The sequence below is a fragment of the Anopheles arabiensis genome, chromosome 3 (assembly GCF_016920715.1).
Source record: "Anopheles arabiensis isolate DONGOLA chromosome 3, AaraD3, whole genome shotgun sequence".
Lineage (NCBI taxonomy): Eukaryota > Metazoa > Arthropoda > Insecta > Diptera > Culicidae > Anopheles > Anopheles arabiensis.
In genome coordinates, this window is record NC_053518.1 from 13,126,554 (window position 1) to 13,148,870 (window position 22,317).

Genomic DNA, 22,317 nt, shown 5'->3' on the forward strand with positions numbered 1-22,317 from the left:
GATGGGCCATAAGTTGCTCTTTTACTTACCGGATACAGGTTGGTAAAGTTGTACCAATATATTTTATAACTGCGCGGTCCCGAAGATAAGGGATTATCATCTCCTCAGCAGTCCGTTCGCTCGATTTGAAACGGTATAAAATGTCATTCATCGGAAGGCGTTTGTATCAGACGGAGAAGCGACTCCCAAAGCATCGCATAGCTAGACTAGTAGCGATTTTCCATTGGAAAAACTTAAACAAATTCAAATCGTTCGGAAAGAATGAAGCTTTTGATCGTGCTGGTTGTGCTGTGCTTGGGTGTGGTGACGGTAGGTTTCAGGTTTAACAGATTTAGATAGTTCAGATAGTTCAAAGGCCAAAATGACTAATAGTAAACTCCCTTTCCATAGCTCACCGAAGCGGCCCGTCCCGTCTCAACGGAAGTGGTGCAGAAGCTGAAGGAGCTGGAGCCGGTGTACAAGCAGCTGCAAGATAAGGTGATCTCCGAGGTGGCCGGAGCCAAGTTGGCCACTGCCACCGCTACGGATTCATTCTACAAGGGCGTCATTGCCGATAAGGAAACGTCGCTGACCCGTTCGATCCAGCTGGAGGATGACATGACTTACCAGTTCAATGGACAGGCGTCGTCCGTCGATGCGTCCTGCCTGCAGATGCTCCGCAGTATCGTGGACATGAACATGAACGTGGCCGGCTTTGGCTATACGAACTGTGTGAATAACGTGGAGGCGGGAGTGAAAGCTGAGCTGGCCCGCGTCTATCAGCTGCTGCAGGTTGACGAATCGGAACTGTTCGACATCAGTCTGCTGGATGTGTTCAAGGGTGAGAACATCATTTCCAATCCGGCGAAGATCATTGCCAAGCTGACCGAGAAGCGATCGGAGATTGATGGCATCTCGCTAAGCTTTGTGGCGGACATTAATGCGGCCGTTAATGCGTACTCGTCCCGGCTGGGCGATATGCAGAACGAGTACAAAACCTGTCTGCTCGGTAACGAGTCGGTGCTGAAGGGTTCGTTCGAAAGCACCAAGAACCAGCTGGTGCAAACTTGCTTGGGCGCAATTGTGTAAGAAGCAAAGGTCTGCGTGTGGTTTAGAACACAAATAAAAGGATCAATGATAAATGCAGCAGAAAACAGTCTGGCCTTATTCTTGTTTTAGTCTAACAGGACTTTGAATGTTTTGATAATCTTAAGAACCTGGTATATCGATATCTTTATAACTTCCTGTAATCCCAACCTTTTTTACTATTCTATGCATGTCCTTATTTATGTTATAAGTGTTTGCGTTCCCAAAAAAACTACACCAAAAAATAATGTGAGCGATATTTGTTAAAAATGAAGTAAAATGTCAAAAGCTTTATGTTTTTTGAAGCCTTAAATCTATAGAACTCATAAGTGTTTTTTTATTGATTCAGTGTTTCGAAATCATATAAAATTTTAATATTAATTTGCACCTTAAGATACGAACACTATGGCTATAGCTAGCTGTACCAATCGTGGATGTAGCCCAAAACCTGTGGAAACTTGATATTTGAAGCTCAAAATTTTCAAAATATTCTTCTTTGATTAAAAAAATCCATTCGTGGGGTACTTTAGAGCGAAAATATCGTTCATTATAGCCGTAATTGATGTTATAGGCACATTTCGTACACTCGCCCTACTGAATGCATGCACAGAGAGAAGTTCTTTAGGTTCTTCAGTGTTCCGTAGCAACACTTTTTTTACAATTCATCATGTCGCGCACTGGTGATCGCTACATTGTTACTTGCTCACCCACAGCCTGCTATCAAACCGCTTTCTTATCTTGAATAATTGGTGATTGTCGTGATAGGCCAATACGGTTAATCCGTTATGGCAGGTCGATTTTAAATAGCTTTATCTCCCAATCTACTTTTATCAATTTGGTGATATTTCCCACCAGACTCACAACGGCTACCCCCAACGAGTACGACTTATCACAATCAGTGTATGTGCTAGCTTCGAACGAAGGATTATCTGTTTGGCAATAGGATGGGGGTGGACTGACAAACAGCCGTAATTAATCTCGCGAATGAGGAATTTGATATGATATGACTGAGGAGCAGGATATCCGTGTGTGATGAGTGAGCTGCTATAAACCCGATGACTAGCAATGTAATGCAATCAACTTGTGGGATTTTATTTGATGTTCGTTTTGGGATATGGTTTATGGAGGATGTGGAGAATGCATATCATGTTGATGTCTAGACATGATGACACCCTGAACTACTGCGAGTCGTTTAATCCAATAGTCATAGTGACGAGAAGTGGCCCTTTTTTACTTAGTTTTTGTCCATTTATACAACTGCAGCTGAATTTGCCATTAATTTATATTAGAACGATATTCATACATATATAGTTTACAAGAAATAATAAATTAAAAATATGACGTCTCAAACGTGTTTAATACCCTTATTTGCATTTTTACATGCCGTTGGGGTTAGTATGTGATATTTATTAGATGGGTATCGAAGGCCGTGAGCCCTAGTTTAAGCATGATCGTTAGTACATTAGACACGTTCATGCTGAAACTAGCTTAACAATGTTATTTAATTGTTTTGATAAGATAGAAACGAATCTAGACACGAAAGTATGGGATCTGAGATGGCCATTCTTTCGTAAAGAGTATCAATAAAATTTCGTAAAGAATGGCCATCTCATACTGGTCCCATACTTTCGTGTCTAATGACTTAAATCAATAATCACTATACACTATATGCATTCAAAAAAAAAAATCCTTAATTTAGCAAAAGCACACCGCTATCACTGAGCCATTGGCTTAATTTAGTGAGTTCCGGTTCGTTGCTTCCGCCGCAACCATATCAATAATATGTATTGGCGTCGTCGCACGCGTGCTTTCAATTTTATTCCACAGAGAAAAAGATTTCGGCTAAACCTCACATCACATGCGTAATCAACATGATCATAACGTTATCACCTATCCTGATTGCTGTAAAATGTGCGATAAGCTTTATTGCCTTTTGTACGATTTATCATCACCCGGATTTGGGGTAAGGTATAAAATCAATACACGTTGGTTTAACGAAGATCAATCTTACATACAAAGTGTGTGCAAAGTGTGTGAATTTCTATTGGGTTGTTCCAGGAAGCACAATGAAGTGGTCAAAATTCATTTTACTCTCAGCCTTCTGTTACTGTTTCAGTAATGTACGTGTTGTTGCAAGGGAAACAATATCTCACAAATTAATATCCCGATTCACCTATTTTGCAGATTCTCACAGTTGACGCCGGCCGTTTGGCATCGATGGGTGTGGTCCAGCGCCTAAAGGAGCTCGAGCCGAAGCATACCGAAATTAAGTATCGCATAATTAACTTCGTGTACTCCGCCAAGTACAGCTTGGTGCAAAAGACGGACGAGTTCTACAAACAAGTGATCAGCGCAAAGGAAGGATCTCTCGCCAATTCGATCGCCCTCGAAGATGAGCTGCTTTATCAGCTCAACCATCAGACCCAGGCGGTGGATAGCAGCTGTCTGGACTTCCTGAAATCGATCGTCGATAGTAACATAAACGTGGCGGGCGTTGGATTTTCCAACTGCATCAACGACGTTGAACGTGGCGTAGAGAGCGAGCTACATCAAGCACAGAAGCAGCTTAACGTAGACGAATCGGAAATATTCTACCAAAGTTTGTTGGACGTGTTTCAGGGTGAAAATGTGATCGCCGGTCCGGACGCGATCGCTGCGAAGCTGCAGAAGAAGGCAGCAGAAATTGATGCATTCGCTAGTGATTACATGTCGGGAGTATTCAAAGTAGTGGAACAGTTCTCCTCGAAGTTATGGGATTTGCGAAACGGCTATCAAAGGTGTCTGAATGTGAACGAATCGGTTCTGAAGATGGCATACGATGTTTCGAAGAATCAGCTAACCAGCACTTGCCTAGGTTCAATTGTGAATGTTGAAACTTAAGTTGCAGTGGTGGTGTTAGTGCAATTTAACAGTCTTTTTCTGTCGTGTGGGCATTCGGGATAATATACTAATACTCGACATACAATTTAATCATCTTGAATACATACATGTGGTATATCTGTGAAATAAAGTAACATGTTCTTATTTATGCAAAAAGGTTTGTTGTAGCTTCATTCAACGAAATAAAGAAATATGTTCACAGCTGTGCCAAAGATAAAACTGATTTCCACAGAGCTATTGTTTGAGCAATTTTGTCTTAAAATTTTATCTACTAATAAATAATTAACTTTTGCATCTATGGAATACATGGAATATTTATTTGGTAGACATCGCTTTTGAAAAAACTCTGAGATATCAACGTAAAAACGCACATTGTCTTGTATACCACTCCCGAGCCGTATTAGATTCAATTACAAGTGCCTAGGTTCAACAGGTTGCGTTAGTGTTAAGTTTAAACAACAATTCTGCAATAAAAACATAATTAGTTCACCAATTGTGTAGGTATATCCTTATTTGGAACTAGTCAGAGAAAGATGGAGACAAAGGAGTCATTTTAGTGCAGCTGTTGGAACTGCGTCGACAATGTAACTTGTATTTTTTGTTAATTTGTATCACATTAACATATTCCTAGATACCTTATGCTTGTATCTTGGAGAAGTTAGGGTTAAAAAAAAATAGAAAACAGACTAATCCATTCTTTTTTAATTCATACTCCATCAAACAACATTCGTGAATGTGCTAATAACACCTACGTGAGAACAGCACAGAATCAGTTATGCTGTGTCATACAGAATAAGTGCAACGAAATAAAAGGGACAATTCCCAAAAATACACATGGTCTGTGATAATATGTTGAATGTTAATTTAATGTAAAGTGGTAATAATACGTGATTTTAATCGAAGAAGAAAATCTGTAACAATCACCTTTAAAAAAAGGATGATAAGCAACACATGGACGGACAACTCAAGAAAGGAGAATGATAATGAATTTGAAACATTCCACAAATCGAAATAACACTAGGCATATTGTGCACAGACAAGTACAATTACTTCCACATTTGTTAGCATAGAAGCACACAAAATCACTTCAATAAACGGCTTACGGCCTAATTTAGCCGTAGGATCCTAGACACATCTAACACGCACGATGAGATTTATTTCTAACTAGATTGACAACATTATTAGCTTTTTTCGCTCCAAATACATGCTCGTCTGTCTAGGAATCATATCATATCCGTCATATTTCGAGTGATACTGATTACATGATTCTCCCTCTAGTTATTGTTCGAATATATTAAAAATGATGATGTGGAGTGTGTTCATTTGTAAAGTTTGAATTTAAATTCATTTCCGTTTCTGTTGCATGCAATTTTATTGCACACAGGAAATATTTCACGACTTTTCTTGCACGCAACAGAAGATAGGGTTTGCATAAATATTTTTATCGATTTTTTTAAATCTATATTTTTAGGATTTGTATCACGTTATAATGTTGGTTTCCACAAACCAAACTGTGGTTTATGACAAAATCCAAAGCCTTGTCTTACGATTGATTGTTTTTTTCTCAACTTTTTTTTCTACCTTTCATTTGAAACAAATAATTCAATAAAAGTTAAGATACTGCAAAAAATCGTGAGACGGATAAATAAAAAAAAACGGGAAGCAAACATTGAATTGCAAAAGAGACCTAAGAAATTTCAAAAGCATTACAAATTTCTTAGACAAATAGTCAATTAAATTAAATGAAATTAAATGCATCTGTTACATTTAAAGAACATATTTAACTGCAACGCGTTTTGTGGCTATTGTAAAACAGTCGCAACATAAAATAAGACCATGCAAATTAATGATACTTACAAAACGAAGAAATTGGATACAGTGCTAATAATCAAAATACTGTACAAAAATCAACTTTCAATGCTATCCACACTGTTTAAACGTCCGTTACAAGAGATACAAAAAAATTTAAATATTTACTAAATACTGAGTAGGAATTTACTAATACGTGTTGGCCTTATACTTCGCAAAAAAATCGTTTTTTTATCCAAATAAAAATATGCAAATATAATGCGGACAAAAGTTTATTTTTTTATAAATAAATGTAAAGTGATTTTCATGGTGTTAGAAAGTAAAAAAAAAAGATAGGGTAAAATACAATCAAATAAATGTTTACACATCAACGAGCAAATGTCAATAAAGGCTATCACTATCAAACGAAGCTGCAAACCAATGCTCATTATGTTCACGAAGAAATTCAATCGCTTAGCAAAGCCAACTCAAGAGCTACATGTAAGTGAATGGGCCACAAGCACGACCTACCGACCAACTGACTGACAGACTGACGCTTGGAGCGGCGCCGTAAGTAGATCGAAAGGAGCGCAGAATAGAGAAATGACCACAGCACGCAGACAGCATTTTCACTTTCATCAAACTTAGAGCACCGGCCACACCGGCATCAACAACGTCACCTTCACCTTTGCCGGCGTCGTGACGAGATCTGGCTGGGCCAACCGTTTCCGACAATCGAATGTCACGCGGTGTCCGTGGAGAGAGGGCGCAAAGGCGGACGCAGCATTATTTCTCCGCAAGACGCCAATAATTGCCCGCGTCACGTTTTATGCTCTTTCTTCGGCTCCTTCCACCCGTTCGGTCAGCTAGCAGACCGTGTGCATTGCCGTCCGGGTGCAGCTTTATGTGTACTTTCCCCAATGGGAGAGCCCTTTTTTGAGTGCGTTCCAATTGTGGGGCGCTATGTTTGTACAGGCGGTAAGGTGAGTACGAACAAGAATGGAGGAATTGTGTCAAAAAATAGGGAACGATAGAGTGAAATTTGTTCCGAGATTCCATACGATTAATCCAGACATTTCTAATGTTAGTAACGATATTAGTGCTGTAAACACTTGGTTTGTATTATATGTAGTATACATTCAACAGGCTAGTCCTAAAAAATTCTTTTTTTAGTCTTTTTACATACAAATACCTGCATATATAGAAATATAATAAATGAAAAAAAGTTTCAACTGTTTCCGCCCGGGATCGAACCGGGGGCCTTCCGCGTGTTAGGCGGATGTGATAACCACTACACCACGGAAACATGTGTTAGAGGACACGTTAATTTCAAACCGGGAGTGCCAATGTTTCACAGGAAACAATTGATTTTAATATTGTATGCTTGTAAACAACTTCAAACTTCTTATCAGCAGTATGTGACGTTGCTATTTGATTTGTCTCACCTCAACATTTTCCCCTTATTTTTAGCTTCCCTTCTCCCTACTCCTATCATTCGGCACTGATAGAAATACACACCGCGCACCGTCTGGTTTGCGATTATTCTTTCTATCGCCCTTTCTCCACACTCCCGGTCACTACCCGTGATAAGAAGCATAATACGGGCACTACATAAATCTCTGCCCACCGTGAAGCGAGCGGCTCGTTGAAATCAAACCATCATCATACCCGCAACCATTTGTCAGTCGATTGTGAGTCGCCGCAAGAGGAGCTACAACAAGTTTGGCTGGGTGGGCTGTCATTAACCATTTCGCGATGGTAAACGGGGACAAGATTTTCCCGCTAGTATTGCTGGTGCTGCAATGCTTTCTGGTCGGCATCCGGACAACGCCAACCGGTTCTAAGCCATTCCTCATCTCTCCGGACGCTGTGAACCGCCAGTGCGGCTATGAGGTGAGAATCAAGCGAACCGAACCGGCGAAAGTGTGATCGATGGATTTACTGTCGGTTGGGGTTTGGTTTGCCACCTCCGCTTCGCGTTTTATTTTTGCCATAGGGTTGTCCGGCAGTGAAGGAAGGCATGCTGAATGTGCATCTGGTCGCTCATACGCACGATGATGTTGGATGGCTTAAAACGGTGGATCAATACTACTATGGAAGTGAGTGGGAATGGTAGCCGAATGATACAGTACAAGACTCCAACTGCGTTACGTACTCTTCAGGTAGAAGCACCATCCAAAAGGCGGGCGTTCAGTACATTCTTGACTCGGTCATCCAGGAGTTGTTGAAGGATGCCACGCGAAGGTTCATTTTTGTGGAGTCTGCGTTCATGCATAAATGGTACACCGAGCAGAGTGAAGAGATGCGCCAAACGGTGAAGGATCTGGTTTCGGAAGGAAGGCTAGAGTTCATCGGTGGCGCGTGGAGCATGAATGATGAGGCTGCCGTTCACTATCAGAGTGTCATCGATCAGTTTACGTGGGGTTTGAGGTTCTTGAACGATACGTTCGGTGAGTGTGGACAGCCGAGGGCGGGCTGGCAGATTGATCCGTTTGGGCACTCGCGGGAGCAAGGATCACTGTTTGTGCAGATGGGCTACGATGGGTTATTCCAGGGACGGTTGGACTTTCAGGATAAGAGCAATCGGATTGCAAAGAGAACGATGGAGATGATGTGGAAGACGAGCGACAGTCTGGAGCAGAGTGAACTGTTTACCAGCGGTCTTTACTACATCTATGCACCGCCGCCTGGCTTTTGTTTTGATGTGCTTTGTAACGATGATCCGATCATTGATGGGCCGTATTCCGCGGATAACAATGTCAAAGAGAAGGTAAGACTCACAATGGTTAGCCGAGGGTTTAGGATATACGATTTTTTGTTTGTTTGAATTAGGTGGATCTGTTCCTGGACACAGTGCACAACATGTCCAAAACATTCTTAACGAACAACATCATTCTTACAATGGGTGAAGACTTCCATTATCAGGATGCAAATATGTGGTTCAAAAATTTGGACAAACTCATAAGGTATAGACACACAAGGCATAACTTTTTAGAACGTTAAATTACATTCTATCTTACTATATATTCGCTAACAGATACACAAATCAACGTCAATCGGAAGGATCCATGGTGAATGTGTTCTACTCCACACCTTCCTGCTATCTGAAAGCGGTTAATGAAGCAAATGTGAATTGGCCCACCAAGTCGGATGACTTCTTCCCCTATGCATCGGATCCTACCGCCTTTTGGACGGGTTACTTCACTTCTCGACCCACCCAGAAGCGTTACGAACGTGAAGGAAACCATTTCCTGCAGGTTTGCAAACAATTGTCCGCCATCGCACCGATGAAGGAATCGTTCTACGAGTCCCATCTGACTGCACTTCGCGAGGTGATGGGAGTGATGCAGCATCATGATGCGATCACTGGCACTGAGAAGCAACACGTCGCTGACGACTATGCTCGCATGCTGTACGAAGCTTTTGAGGCCTGCAGTGCCAACACTCGCTCGGCACTGAACCAGCTGACTGGTGAACGAGATAGCTTCAAGTTTGACTGGGGATACTGTAAGCAAGCGAACGTGAGCGCTTGTGCAATGACCGAGAGCTCGGATAACCTGGTGGTTCTACTGTACAACCCACTGGGTCACAGCTCGAATGAATTCGTGCGACTCCCGGTAAAGGAAGGCAACTATCTGGTACGGAACGATCGTGGCCAAACGGTACGATCAACGTTGATTCCGATTCCGGGCTCGGTGATAGATCTTCCGTTCCGAGACAGCGAGGCCACCCATGAGCTTGTGTTCCAAGGAGAACAGGTCGCTTCCGTCGGCTACAAGTCGTACTACGTGTCGAAGGAAGACTCGAAGAGCTCGTCGTCCGCTGCAGTAATGCGTCAGGAGGATAATGTGAGCATAGGGAACGATCGTTTGACGGTTCACTTTGATGAGAACGGCTTCATGAGCCAGATCACGATTGACGGAGAAACTCATCCGCTGAAGCAGAACTTCTTGTATTATGAAGGAGCGTATGGAAACAACGAGGAGTTCCGTAACCGCTCTTCCGGGGCGTACATCTTCCGTCCGAACGGAACCGAGAAGGCCGTGACTGATGTTGTGGAGATTCAGGTGGTGAAGAGTGATCTGGTGCAGGAGGTGCATCAGATATTCAACGAGTGGATCAGCCAGGTGATACGAGTGTATGCCGGACAGGAACATGTGGAGCTAGAATGGCTGGTGGGGCCGATTCCGATCGACGATAGCAAGGGTAAGGAAATAATCTCTCGCTTTGAGTCGGACATCAAGAGCGAAGGGACGTTCTGGACGGACTCGAACGGACGGGAAATGCTTCGCCGTGTGCGAAACCATCGCGATACATGGGAACTGGAGTTATCAGAACCGGTTCCAGGAAACTATTTCCCAGTGACAGCTAAAATTACCATTGAAGATGAACGACACCGGCTGAGCGTGCTGAACGATCGTGCACAGGGTGGCTCCAGCTTGGCCGACGGTCAGCTTGAGCTGATGGTCCACCGTCGATTGCTTCGTGATGATCGATTCGGTGTGGGGGAAGCACTAAACGAAACACAGTTCAACAACGGTCTGGTTGCTCGCGGCAAGCACTGGCTTATGTTCGGTTGTTCTCCAATTACCAACGCAGGCACTCCAACGCAAGCTGCAAAGGAACGGTTCCTGCAGAATAAGGTTCATCTGCCGTCGTGGGTGTTTGTGGCGCCTTCGACCGACTTTACCTTTGATCAGTATCTTACTGAATTTGTGCAGAATTTTACCTTCCTTTCGGAATCTTTGCCACCGAATGTGCATCTTCTAACCGTGGAACCTTGGAAGGATGATACGATGTTGTTAAGATTTGAGCATTTGTTCGAAAAGGGCGAAGATAGCCAATATTCACTGCCGATTCAGATAAACGTTCAAGATTTGTTTGTAAATGTGAATGTAGTTAGTCTTCAGGAGACTACTTTGGCCGGTAATCAATGGAAGGAAGAATCAATACGTTTAGATTATGGACAGAAGCAAAACAAGAATACCAATAGAACTGTTATTGAAAACAAATTCATTGTCGAACTGAAACCGATGGAGATTAGAACTTTTGTTATTCAGCTAGAGAAGAAAAAATAAAAAGTATGTTTCGGAAATTTGTTCAGAAAATGGATTGTTTTAAATAAAGTCAAAAATATAACACCTTCATTTCATTGCAATGCTATTTTTATGACTTTTTATTGTAAGTTTTCGATTCTTTAATTTATTAAATTATTTTCAAATTATTTTCTATTTTTATTCATAAGGAACGGTCCAAAAAGACCGCATTGGTTAAGATGTATTAATGTTCTTCGAGTGGAAAGCAATGAAATTTCCATTATTTTAGCATGTAAAAATTTATATTTTTTTGTAAAATTTTGCTAAAATATTACTTTGATGTTCTTTTCAATACTCTTTCATTCTCTTTAAACTTTTTAAATATTTTTTTTCTATTCAAAATGGTACAAATGCTTCTGGTAAAATGCTTCTTATCTATTTAAAATGGTATAAAGGAGGTCAACATGCTCATTACATTTTGTGCTATCTATCAGTTTATTAATTTTCACCAATAAAGATGATAAAAAATACCTACCAGTTCCTAAATACTGATAACGATGATATAACTTATCTGGCGTAATAGAAGATGCAAAATCATTCCCATCCAAATGTACACAATGATTGTACCCTTTTCGTTGGTTTCAATATGCAGATGCAAACATGATCGTGTCCGAATATATCCAACACTGGTGACAGCTGTATGCTAATGCCAATCAATCAACAACTCCCCAAAATCAGCGGGTAAAACTCGGCAGCTTCCCATTATCTACATACGCTCCCAGGGTCCGGTACTGTGGCTTACAGCGCTCGGTGGGGTGTCGTTGTCAATTACTATCTCCCCAATCGTGATACTGCGAACGGCAACAATCACTGGGATTCTAAATGAATTGATGCTTGCTGTACCATGCTTGGGTGTATGTGTTCGTTGGCAGCTTTGTTTACGTTATTCCAGAACCATAACGCGCGAGCGATAACGACTCGGACCTCCCCTGTGCTGAGCTTTATAAATTAAAAACCTCACCAAAGCCGACCGCAAACGGCAAGTGAACGTTCAGGAGGTGTGCTCGCCGTTGAAATTTAGCACTCAAGTGTTTGTGTTCTAACCATCGGTTTCAGCTTTCTACTTTGTTAGTAGCAAGTTCTACATTCTCTAACCACATGAGTCAGTAAAGAGCGGCACGATGGCTAGCCGGTGTTTGCTGTTACCTTTGTTGATTGTGTTTGCTGTTATTTTTGCTGCCAGTGCAAACCCGGCCTGGCATAAGAGTGGTCATCGCAAGCACCATGGCTGTGGCTATGAGGTACATAAAGTGATAAAGAGAAATGCCTTGAAAATGGTTAAAGTTCTAATAGGGTAAATGTACCAATAGTGGTGCAACTTGTAGTGGTACCGATGTGTTTTAATGGATTTAAAGTGTCAGAAAGGACAATTTCTGAATATTTTAACACATAGCAATTGAAATATGTTTTATCTACGCAATCACAACCATTTTTATCATAAAATACATCAAATTTACGAAAAAATACATATTTTTGTGACTGCTTCGTTGTACCTATAATGGAGGTATGGTTCCTATAGTCGTCGTATTGTGTTCCTATAGTGGTGGTAAACAAAGATGCATCAAAAACGGTGTATAATATCAATGAAACTTAGTTTCGAAGCTGTTTTCGTATGAATAGCAAGGATTACTGCCATAATATAGGTTTCTTGCGTAATTTGATCGTAAACAAATGTATAAATTTGATCAATGAAACTATTGACTACAGTACTGCATCACACCTGTCGTCAACCTACACCCGGAAGAGTGTGCTTGATTTGAAGTCAATTTTTCATTCAGCCATATAAGCGAATTTTGGCCTGTTTTTGGTAAATTACCTACATAAAACTCATTTATGTTGCTTATTTTAGTGAAAACAGTACGACATGTCAAAAATGTCCTCGAAAAAATCTAAAACGACCTGTTTTTATTGATTTTATAACTATAACCACTATAGGAACATGCTTGTTTTGTGTACCTATAATGGCACTATGGTAAAAAACACTTAAAAATGCAAAAATATGGTCAAAAGGCAAATAATTTCAGTAAAACAATAACATTTCATAACAGTTATGTTGAAAAACTAGTAATTGCGTGGTTTTGTGGTCATTTAGAACGTTAACAGAAAAATGAGTTTCGTTATGAAATCCTAAGGATTTTGAAAAATGTTGACACATTTCACAAAATAATGGATTTTTTGGTCACTAAGTGACGGAATGGCCCCATTTAACTTTTAAACCCTTTGTAAAAGGCTAAAGAACCTTTCACACTTACGTTAATAACTTAATTACTTGTAATTTGCCGTATGAACCGCATTTTAGTGCAATACCACCACTATTGGTACTACCACCACTATAGGTACATTTACCCTAAACTTCTTTCATTCTATGATAGGCTTGTCCCGAACCAAAGGAGGGTATGATCAATGTTCATCTGGTGCCGCACAGTCACGACGATGTTGGCTGGCTCAAGACAGTTGATCAGTATTACTATGGCAGTTAGTATCTCGTGCTTTGGTGAAACCATCGGGTGAAAAGAAAAGATTTTATATATTCTTTTGTGTTCCAGGTCGCAACAATATTCAGAAAGCGGGAGTACAGTACATTCTCGATTCGGTTGTGCATGAGCTGCTGAAAGATCCTAGCCGTCGCTTCATTTACGTTGAGTCGGCATTCTTCCAGAAATGGTACCTGGAGCAAACACCGGAGATGCAGCAGCAGGTCCATATGCTTGTGGAGGAGGGACGCTTGGAGTTTATCGGTGGCGCGTGGAGCATGAACGACGAAGCCGCTGTTCATTATCAGAGTGTCGTTGATCAGTTTACGTGGGGTTTGCGGTTCTTGAACGATACGTTCGGTGAGTGTGGACGTCCACGCATCGGTTGGCAGATCGATCCGTTTGGACATTCGCGCGAGCAGGCGTCCCTGTTCGCCCAGATGGGGTACGATGGGCTGTTCTTTGCTCGGCTCGACTACCAGGATAAGAACAATCGCATGCAGACGCGCACGCCGGAAATGATCTGGCATACTAGCAGCAGCTTGGAGGAGAACGAGCTATTTACCAGCGTACTATACAACCATTACTCCGCTCCACCGGGCTACTGTTTTGATGTGTTGTGTAACGACGACCCAATGATTGATGATCAGGAGAGTACTGATTACAATGTGAAAGCAAGGGTAAGATATATCGAATGCTATTGTGTTTTGGAGGCTGTGCTGGAAAATTGCATGCTTATCTTGCTCCATTTCAGATTGATACGTTTATCGCTTGGCTAGAGAAGATGGCAGGATCCTATCGTACGAACAACTTGATCCTTACCATGGGTGATGATTTCAACTACATGAATGCCGTAATGAACTTTAAAAATATGGACAAACTCATCAAGTAAGGCGTTTGAGAAGGAAGTTAATTGTATAGTGTCTAACTATGTCATGTTTTAGGTACACGAACGAACGGCAATCTGAGGGATCCAAGATCAATGCGTTCTACTCGACACCTTCCTGCTATGTAAAGGCTGTACATGGTGCAGATATCGAGTGGCCTACGAAGTCGGATGACTTCTTCCCCTATGAATCTGATTATCATTCATTCTGGACGGGTTACTTCACCTCCCGACCCACCCAGAAGCGCTACGAACGTGAAGGAAATCATTTCCTGCAGGTTTGCAAACAACTTTCCGCTATAGCTCCAATGAAAGAATCGTTCTACGAGTCTCATCTGACTGCACTTCGCGAGGTGATGGGAGTAATGCAGCATCATGATGCGATCACTGGCACTGAGAAGCAACACGTCGCTGACGACTATGCTCGCATGCTGTACGAAGCTTTTGAGGCCTGCAGTGCCAACACTCGCTCGGCACTGAACCAACTGACTGGTGAACGAGATAGCTTCAAGTTTGACTGGGGATACTGTAAGCAAGCGAACGTGAGCGCTTGTGCAATGACCGAGAGCTCGGATAACCTGGTGGTTCTACTGTACAACCCACTGGGTCACAGCTCGAATGAATTCGTGCGACTCCCGGTAAAGGAAGGCAACTATCTGGTACGGAACGATCGTGGCCAAACGGTACGATCAACGTTGATTCCGATTCCGGGCTCGGTGATAGATCTTCCGTTCCGAGACAGCGAGGCCACCCATGAGCTTGTGTTCCAAGGAGAACAGGTCGCTTCCGTCGGCTACAAGTCGTACTACGTGTCGAAGGAAGACTCGAAGAGCTCGTCGTCCGCTGCAGTAATGCGTCAGGAGGATAATGTGAGCATAGGGAACGATCGTTTGACGGTTCACTTTGATGAGAACGGCTTCATGAGCCAGATCACGATTGACGGAGAAACTCATCCGCTGAAGCAGAACTTCTTGTATTATGAAGGAGCGTATGGAAACAACGAGGAGTTCCGTAACCGCTCTTCCGGGGCGTACATCTTCCGTCCGAACGGAACCGAGAAGGCCGTGACTGATGTTGTGGAGATTCAGGTGGTGAAGAGTGATCTGGTGCAGGAGGTGCATCAGATATTCAACGAGTGGATCAGCCAGGTGATACGAGTGTATGCCGGACAGGAACATGTGGAGCTAGAATGGCTGGTGGGGCCGATTCCGATCGACGATAGCAAGGGTAAGGAAATAATCTCTCGCTTTGAGTCGGACATCAAGAGCGAAGGGACGTTCTGGACGGACTCGAACGGACGGGAAATGCTTCGCCGTGTGCGAAACCATCGCGATACATGGGAACTGGAGTTATCAGAACCGGTTCCAGGAAACTATTTCCCAGTGACAGCTAAAATTACCATTGAAGATGAACGACACCGGCTGAGCGTGCTGAACGATCGTGCACAGGGTGGCTCCAGCTTGGCCGACGGTCAGCTTGAGCTGATGGTCCACCGTCGATTGCTTCGTGATGATCGATTCGGTGTGGGGGAAGCACTAAACGAAACACAGTTCAACAACGGTCTGGTTGCTCGCGGCAAGCACTGGCTTATGTTCGGTTGTTCTCCAATTACCAACGCAGGCACTCCAACGCAAGCTGCAAAGGAACGGTTCCTGCAGAATAAGGTTCATCTGCCGTCGTGGGTGTTTGTGGCGCCTTCGACCGACTTTACCTTTGATCAGTATCTTACTGAATTTGTGCAGAATTTTACCTTCCTTTCGGAATCTTTGCCACCGAATGTGCATCTTCTAACCGTGGAACCTTGGAAGGATGATACGATGTTGTTAAGATTTGAGCATTTGTTCGAAAAGGGCGAAGATAGCCAATATTCACTGCCGATTCAGATAAACGTTCAAGATTTGTTTGTAAATGTGAATGTAGTTAGTCTTCAGGAGACTACTTTGGCCGGTAATCAATGGAAGGAAGAATCAATACGTTTAGATTATGGACAGAAGCAAAACAAGAATACCAATAGAACTGTTATTGAAAACAAATTCATTGTCGAACTGAAACCGATGGAGATTAGAACTTTTGTTATTCAGCTAGAGAAGAAAAAATAAAAAGTATGTTTCGGAAATTTGTTCAGAAAATGGATTGTTTTAAATAAAGTCAAAAATATAACACCTTCATTTCATTGCAATGCTATTTTTATGACTTTTTATTGTAAGTTTTCGATTCTTTAATTTATTAAATTATTTTCAAATTATTTTCTATTTTTATTCATAAGGAACGGTCCAAAAAGACCGCATTGGTTAAGATGTATTAATGTTCTTCGAGTGGAAAGCAATGAAATTTCCATTATTTTAGCATGTAAAAATTTATATTTTTTTGTAAAATTTTGCTAAAATATTACTTTGATGTTCTTTTCAATACTCTTTCATTCTCTTTAAACTTTTTAAATATTTTTTTTCTATTCAAAATGGTACAAATGCTTCTGGTAAAATGCTTCTTATCTATTTAAAATGGTATAAAGGAGGTCAACATGCTCATTACATTTTGTGCTATCTATCAGTTTATTAATTTTCACCAATAAAGATGATAAAAAATACCTACCAGTTCCTAAATACTGATAACGATGATATAACTTATCTGGCGTAATAGAAGATGCAAAATCATTCCCATCCAAATGTACACAATGATTGTACCCTTTTCGTTGGTTTCAATATGCAGATGCAAACATGATCGTGTCCGAATATATCCAACACTGGTGACAGCTGTATGCTAATGCCAATCAATCAACAACTCCCCAAAATCAGCGGGTAAAACTCGGCAGCTTCCCATTATCTACATACGCTCCCAGGGTCCGGTACTGTGGCTTACAGCGCTCGGTGGGGTGTCGTTGTCAATTACTATCTCCCCAATCGTGATACTGCGAACGGCAACAATCACTGGGATTCTAAATGAATTGATGCTTGCTGTACCATGCTTGGGTGTATGTGTTCGTTGGCAGCTTTGTTTACGTTATTCCAGAACCATAACGCGCGAGCGATAACGACTCGGACCTCCCCTGTGCTGAGCTTTATAAATTAAAAACCTCACCAAAGCCGACCGCAAACGGCAAGTGAACGTTCAGGAGGTGTGCTCGCCGTTGAAATTTAGCACTCAAGTGTTTGTGTTCTAACCATCGGTTTCAGCTTTCTACTTTGTTAGTAGCAAGTTCTACATTCTCTAACCACATGAGTCAGTAAAGAGCGGCACGATGGCTAGCCGGTGTTTGCTGTTACCTTTGTTGATTGTGTTTGCTGTTATTTTTGCTGCCAGTGCAAACCCGGCCTGGCATAAGAGTGGTCATCGCAAGCACCATGGCTGTGGCTATGAGGTACATAAAGTGATAAAGAGAAATGCCTTGAAAATGGTTAAAGTTCTAATAGGGTAAATGTACCAATAGTGGTGCAACTTGTAGTGGTACCGATGTGTTTTAATGGATTTAAAGTGTCAGAAAGGACAATTTCTGAATATTTTAACACATAGCAATTGAAATATGTTTTATCTACGCAATCACAACCATTTTTATCATAAAATACATCAAATTTACGAAAAAATACATATTTTTGTGACTGCTTCGTTGTACCTATAATGGAGGTATGGTTCCTATAGTCGTCGTATTGTGTTCCTATAGTGGTGGTAAACAAAGATGCATCAAAAACGGTGTATAATATCAATGAAACTTAGTTTCGAAGCTGTTTTCGTATGAATAGCAAGGATTACTGCCATAATATAGGTTTCTTGCGTAATTTGATCGTAAACAAATGTATAAATTTGATCAATGAAACTATTGACTACAGTACTGCATCACACCTGTCGTCAACCTACACCCGGAAGAGTGTGCTTGATTTGAAGTCAATTTTTCATTCAGCCATATAAGCGAATTTTGGCCTGTTTTTGGTAAATTACCTACATAAAACTCATTTATGTTGCTTATTTTAGTGAAAACAGTACGACATGTCAAAAATGTCCTCGAAAAAATCTAAAACGACCTGTTTTTATTGATTTTATAACTATAACCACTATAGGAACATGCTTGTTTTGTGTACCTATAATGGCACTATGGTAAAAAACACTTAAAAATGCAAAAATATGGTCAAAAGGCAAATAATTTCAGTAAAACAATAACATTTCATAACAGTTATGTTGAAAAACTAGTAATTGCGTGGTTTTGTGGTCATTTAGAACGTTAACAGAAAAATGAGTTTCGTTATGAAATCCTAAGGATTTTGAAAAATGTTGACACATTTCACAAAATAATGGATTTTTTGGTCACTAAGTGACGGAATGGCCCCATTTAACTTTTAAACCCTTTGTAAAAGGCTAAAGAACCTTTCACACTTACGTTAATAACTTAATTACTTGTAATTTGCCGTATGAACCGCATTTTAGTGCAATACCACCACTATTGGTACTACCACCACTATAGGTACATTTACCCTAAACTTCTTTCATTCTATGATAGGCTTGTCCCGAACCAAAGGAGGGTATGATCAATGTTCATCTGGTGCCGCACAGTCACGACGATGTTGGCTGGCTCAAGACAGTTGATCAGTATTACTATGGCAGTTAGTATCTCGTGCTTTGGTGAAACCATCGGGTGAAAAGAAAAGATTTTATATATTCTTTTGTGTTCCAGGTCGCAACAATATTCAGAAAGCGGGAGTACAGTACATTCTCGATTCGGTTGTGCATGAGCTGCTGAAAGATCCTAGCCGTCGCTTCATTTACGTTGAGTCGGCATTCTTCCAGAAATGGTACCTGGAGCAAACACCGGAGATGCAGCAGCAGGTCCATATGCTTGTGGAGGAGGGACGCTTGGAGTTTATCGGTGGCGCGTGGAGCATGAACGACGAAGCCGCTGTTCATTATCAGAGTGTCGTTGATCAGTTTACGTGGGGTTTGCGGTTCTTGAACGATACGTTCGGTGAGTGTGGACGTCCACGCATCGGTTGGCAGATCGATCCGTTTGGACATTCGCGCGAGCAGGCGTCCCTGTTCGCCCAGATGGGGTACGATGGGCTGTTCTTTGCTCGGCTCGACTACCAGGATAAGAACAATCGCATGCAGACGCGCACGCCGGAAATGATCTGGCATACTAGCAGCAGCTTGGAGGAGAACGAGCTATTTACCAGCGTACTATACAACCATTACTCCGCTCCACCGGGCTACTGTTTTGATGTGTTGTGTAACGACGACCCAATGATTGATGATCAGGAGAGTACTGATTACAATGTGAAAGCAAGGGTAAGATATATCGAATGCTATTGTGTTTTGGAGGCTGTGCTGGAAAATTGCATGCTTATCTTGCTCCATTTCAGATTGATACGTTTATCGCTTGGCTAGAGAAGATGGCAGGATCCTATCGTACGAACAACTTGATCCTTACCATGGGTGATGATTTCAACTACATGAATGCCGTAATGAACTTTAAAAATATGGACAAACTCATCAAGTAAGGCGTTTGAGAAGGAAGTTAATTGTATAGTGTCTAACTATGTCATGTTTTAGGTACACGAACGAACGGCAATCTGAGGGATCCAAGATCAATGCGTTCTACTCGACACCTTCCTGCTATGTAAAGGCTGTACATGGTGCAGATATCGAGTGGCCTACGAAGTCGGATGACTTCTTCCCCTATGAATCTGATTATCATTCATTCTGGACGGGTTACTTCACCTCCCGACCCACCCAGAAGCGCTACGAACGTGAAGGAAATCATTTCCTGCAGGTTTGCAAACAACTTTCCGCTATAGCTCCAATGAAAGAATCGTTCTACGAGTCTCATCTGACTGCACTTCGCGAGGTGATGGGAGTAATGCAGCATCATGATGCGATCACTGGCACTGAGAAGCAACACGTCGCTGACGACTATGCTCGCATGCTGTACGAAGCTTTTGAGGCCTGCAGTGCCAACACTCGCTCGGCACTGAACCAACTGACTGGTGAACGAGATAGCTTCAAGTTTGACTGGGGATACTGTAAGCAAGCGAACGTGAGCGCTTGTGCAATGACCGAGAGCTCGGATAACCTGGTGGTTCTACTGTACAACCCACTGGGTCACAGCTCGAATGATTTTGTGCGACTACCGGTAAAGGAAGGCAACTATCTGGTACGGAACGATCGTGGCCAAACAGTACGATCGACGATGATTCCGATTCCGGGCTCGGTGATAGATCTTCCGTTCCGAGAGAGCGAGGCCACCCATGAACTTGTGTTCCAAGGAGAACAGGTCGCTCCCGTCGGCTACAAGTCGTACCACGTGTCGAAGGAAGAGTCGAAGAGCTCGTCGTCCGCTGCAGTAATGCGTCAGGAGGATAATGTGAGCATAGGGAACGATCGTTTGACGGTTCACTTTGATGAGAACGGCTTCATGAGCCAGATCACGATTGACGGAGAAACTCATCCGCTGAAGCAGAACTTCTTGTATTATGAAGGAGCGTATGGAAACAACGAGGAGTTCCGTAACCGCTCTTCCGGGGCGTACATCTTCCGACCAAACGGAACCGAGAAGGCCGTGACTGATGTTGTGGAGATTCAGGTGGTGAAGAGTGATCTGGTGCAGGAGGTGCATCAGATATTCAACGAGTGGATCAGCCAGGTGATTCGAGTGTATGCGGGACAGGAACATGTGGAGCTAGAATGGTTGGTGGGTCCGATCCCGATCGACGATAGCAAGGGTAAGGAAATAATCTCTCGCTTTGAGTCGGACATCAAGAGCGAAGGGACGTTCTGGACGGACTCGAACGGACGGGAAATGCTTCGCCGTGTGCGAAACTATCGTGAAACATGGGAGCTGGATCTGGTGGAACCAGTGGCTGGCAATTACTATCCAATTACTGCCAAGATTGCCGTAGAAGATGATCATTCACGTATGGCAGTGCTGAACGACCGTGCACAGGGTGGCTCCAGTCTGGTAGACGGTCAGCTCGAACTGATGGTTCATCGCCGACTGCTTCGCGATGACGCATTCGGTGTGGGCGAAGCCCTCAATGAAACACAGTACGGTGCAGGAATAGTGGCACGCGGCAAACATTGGCTCTTCTTTGGCTCGTCCCAAAAAGCAGTCAGCCCCACACTGCAGGCAAAGGAACGATTCCTGCAGAACAAAGTGCTGCTGCCAAGCTGGCCATTCGTCAGTGCCGTTGATAATGTGCTGACCTATGACGATTACCTTTCGAACTTCCGCAACATCTACTCGGCTATCGCCCAGCAGCTGCCACCGAACGTGAATCTACTTACGCTGGAACCTTGGAAGGATGGTACGGTGCTCGTGCGTTTGGAACACTTGTTTGAAAGGAACGAAGATCCCGTCTATTCTCAAGCGGTGCGCATCAACGTGCGAAGCGTATTGTTTGCGCTGAATATTGAAAGCATTCACGAAACTACGCTTGCTGCGAATCAGTGGAAAGCAGACTCGAAACGATTGCAGTTCAACACGGAGTCGACGGCAAATGAAGCCTCACCGAAGGATCAGGTTGAACGGGTGGCGCAGGACAGCACGGACTTTGATATCGAGCTGCAGCCAATGGAGATCCGAACATTTATTGTAAAACGACGATAATCATGATAAGTAAATGGATAGTAAATGAAGTGATTTTTGTGAAAATGATATAAGAGTTAATAAAAATTCCAAAATATATTTGATTGTTAAGTTTTTTTATGAGCATGAATTTTGTGATACAAATTAGGATTAAAAACATGGCATTTTTATCGATTCATTCTAAATAGAAGAACTACTGTTATTATTATTTTGTAATGAAATGAAATGAAATAGACAATATTGCTAACCAATTCAATCATTGATTTATCTACTATTCCACTTTTTATTGAACAAGTTCATAGATAAAAGTCATGTGTGATCAAAATTGTATAACAATGACCTACAATTGATCCGAAAAGTATTCGTCTGGTTTGATATATTCCATAAAAAGGGCAAATTAGGCGTGCGTTACACATTGAATTCAAATATTAAAGATTATAGATTTACCAGCCACTTAGAATAAACAAAGTGTGTTTTTTAATTGTAGTAGCAAAGTAGTGTCAAACTAATAATAATAATAATACCAGAACTAATAATTAAATTATACGATATCTAAAAACA

General features: G+C 42.1%; 4 protein-coding genes and 1 non-coding gene across 6 annotated transcripts; 4 read left to right on the plus strand and 1 right to left on the minus strand.

The window, feature by feature from the left end:
- The first annotated feature begins 146 nt into the window (after positions 1-146).
- Positions 147-1,133, plus strand: LOC120902605. Its single transcript, XM_040311468.1, has 2 exons — positions 147-309; positions 391-1,133. The coding sequence occupies exons 1-2, from the start codon at positions 262-264 to the stop codon at positions 1,066-1,068; spliced, it is 726 nt and encodes a 241-aa protein (XP_040167402.1). The 5' UTR covers positions 147-261; the 3' UTR covers positions 1,069-1,133.
- Positions 1,134-3,087: 1,954 nt separating this feature from the next.
- LOC120903242 lies at positions 3,088-4,051 on the plus strand. The gene is made up of 2 exons (XM_040312532.1): positions 3,088-3,185; positions 3,250-4,051. Exons 1-2 carry the CDS (start codon positions 3,132-3,134, stop codon positions 3,943-3,945), a joined length of 750 nt encoding a protein of 249 aa, XP_040168466.1. The 5' UTR covers positions 3,088-3,131; the 3' UTR covers positions 3,946-4,051.
- Positions 4,052-6,966: 2,915 nt separating this feature from the next.
- Positions 6,967-7,039, minus strand: Trnav-aac. The gene has a single exon. It is a non-coding gene; the product is annotated as a tRNA-Val (tRNA).
- A 370-nt stretch (positions 7,040-7,409) lies between these two features.
- LOC120904319 (lysosomal alpha-mannosidase-like) lies at positions 7,410-10,874 on the plus strand. The gene is made up of 5 exons (XM_040314232.1): positions 7,410-7,626; positions 7,730-7,832; positions 7,896-8,503; positions 8,566-8,699; positions 8,771-10,874. The coding sequence occupies exons 1-5, from the start codon at positions 7,489-7,491 to the stop codon at positions 10,809-10,811; spliced, it is 3,024 nt and encodes a 1,007-aa protein (XP_040170166.1). The 5' UTR covers positions 7,410-7,488; the 3' UTR covers positions 10,812-10,874.
- Positions 10,875-11,808: 934 nt separating this feature from the next.
- LOC120902921 (lysosomal alpha-mannosidase-like) lies at positions 11,809-21,855 on the plus strand. Of its 2 annotated transcripts, XM_040312004.1 has the most exons (6): positions 11,809-12,070; positions 13,202-13,304; positions 13,376-13,983; positions 14,058-14,191; positions 14,248-15,525; positions 21,003-21,855. In XM_040312004.1, the coding sequence occupies exons 1-6, from the start codon at positions 11,951-11,953 to the stop codon at positions 21,775-21,777; spliced, it is 3,018 nt and encodes a 1,005-aa protein (XP_040167938.1). In that variant the 5' UTR covers positions 11,809-11,950; the 3' UTR covers positions 21,778-21,855. The 2 variants fall into 2 exon arrangements, with proteins under 2 accessions (XP_040167938.1, XP_040167937.1); XM_040312003.1 differs by lacking the exons at positions 11,809-12,070; positions 13,202-13,304; positions 13,376-13,983; positions 14,058-14,191; positions 14,248-15,525 and adding exons at positions 17,286-17,547; positions 18,679-18,781; positions 18,853-19,460; positions 19,535-19,668 and having other exon boundaries at positions 19,725-21,855.
- The last annotated feature ends 462 nt before the right edge of the window (positions 21,856-22,317 follow it).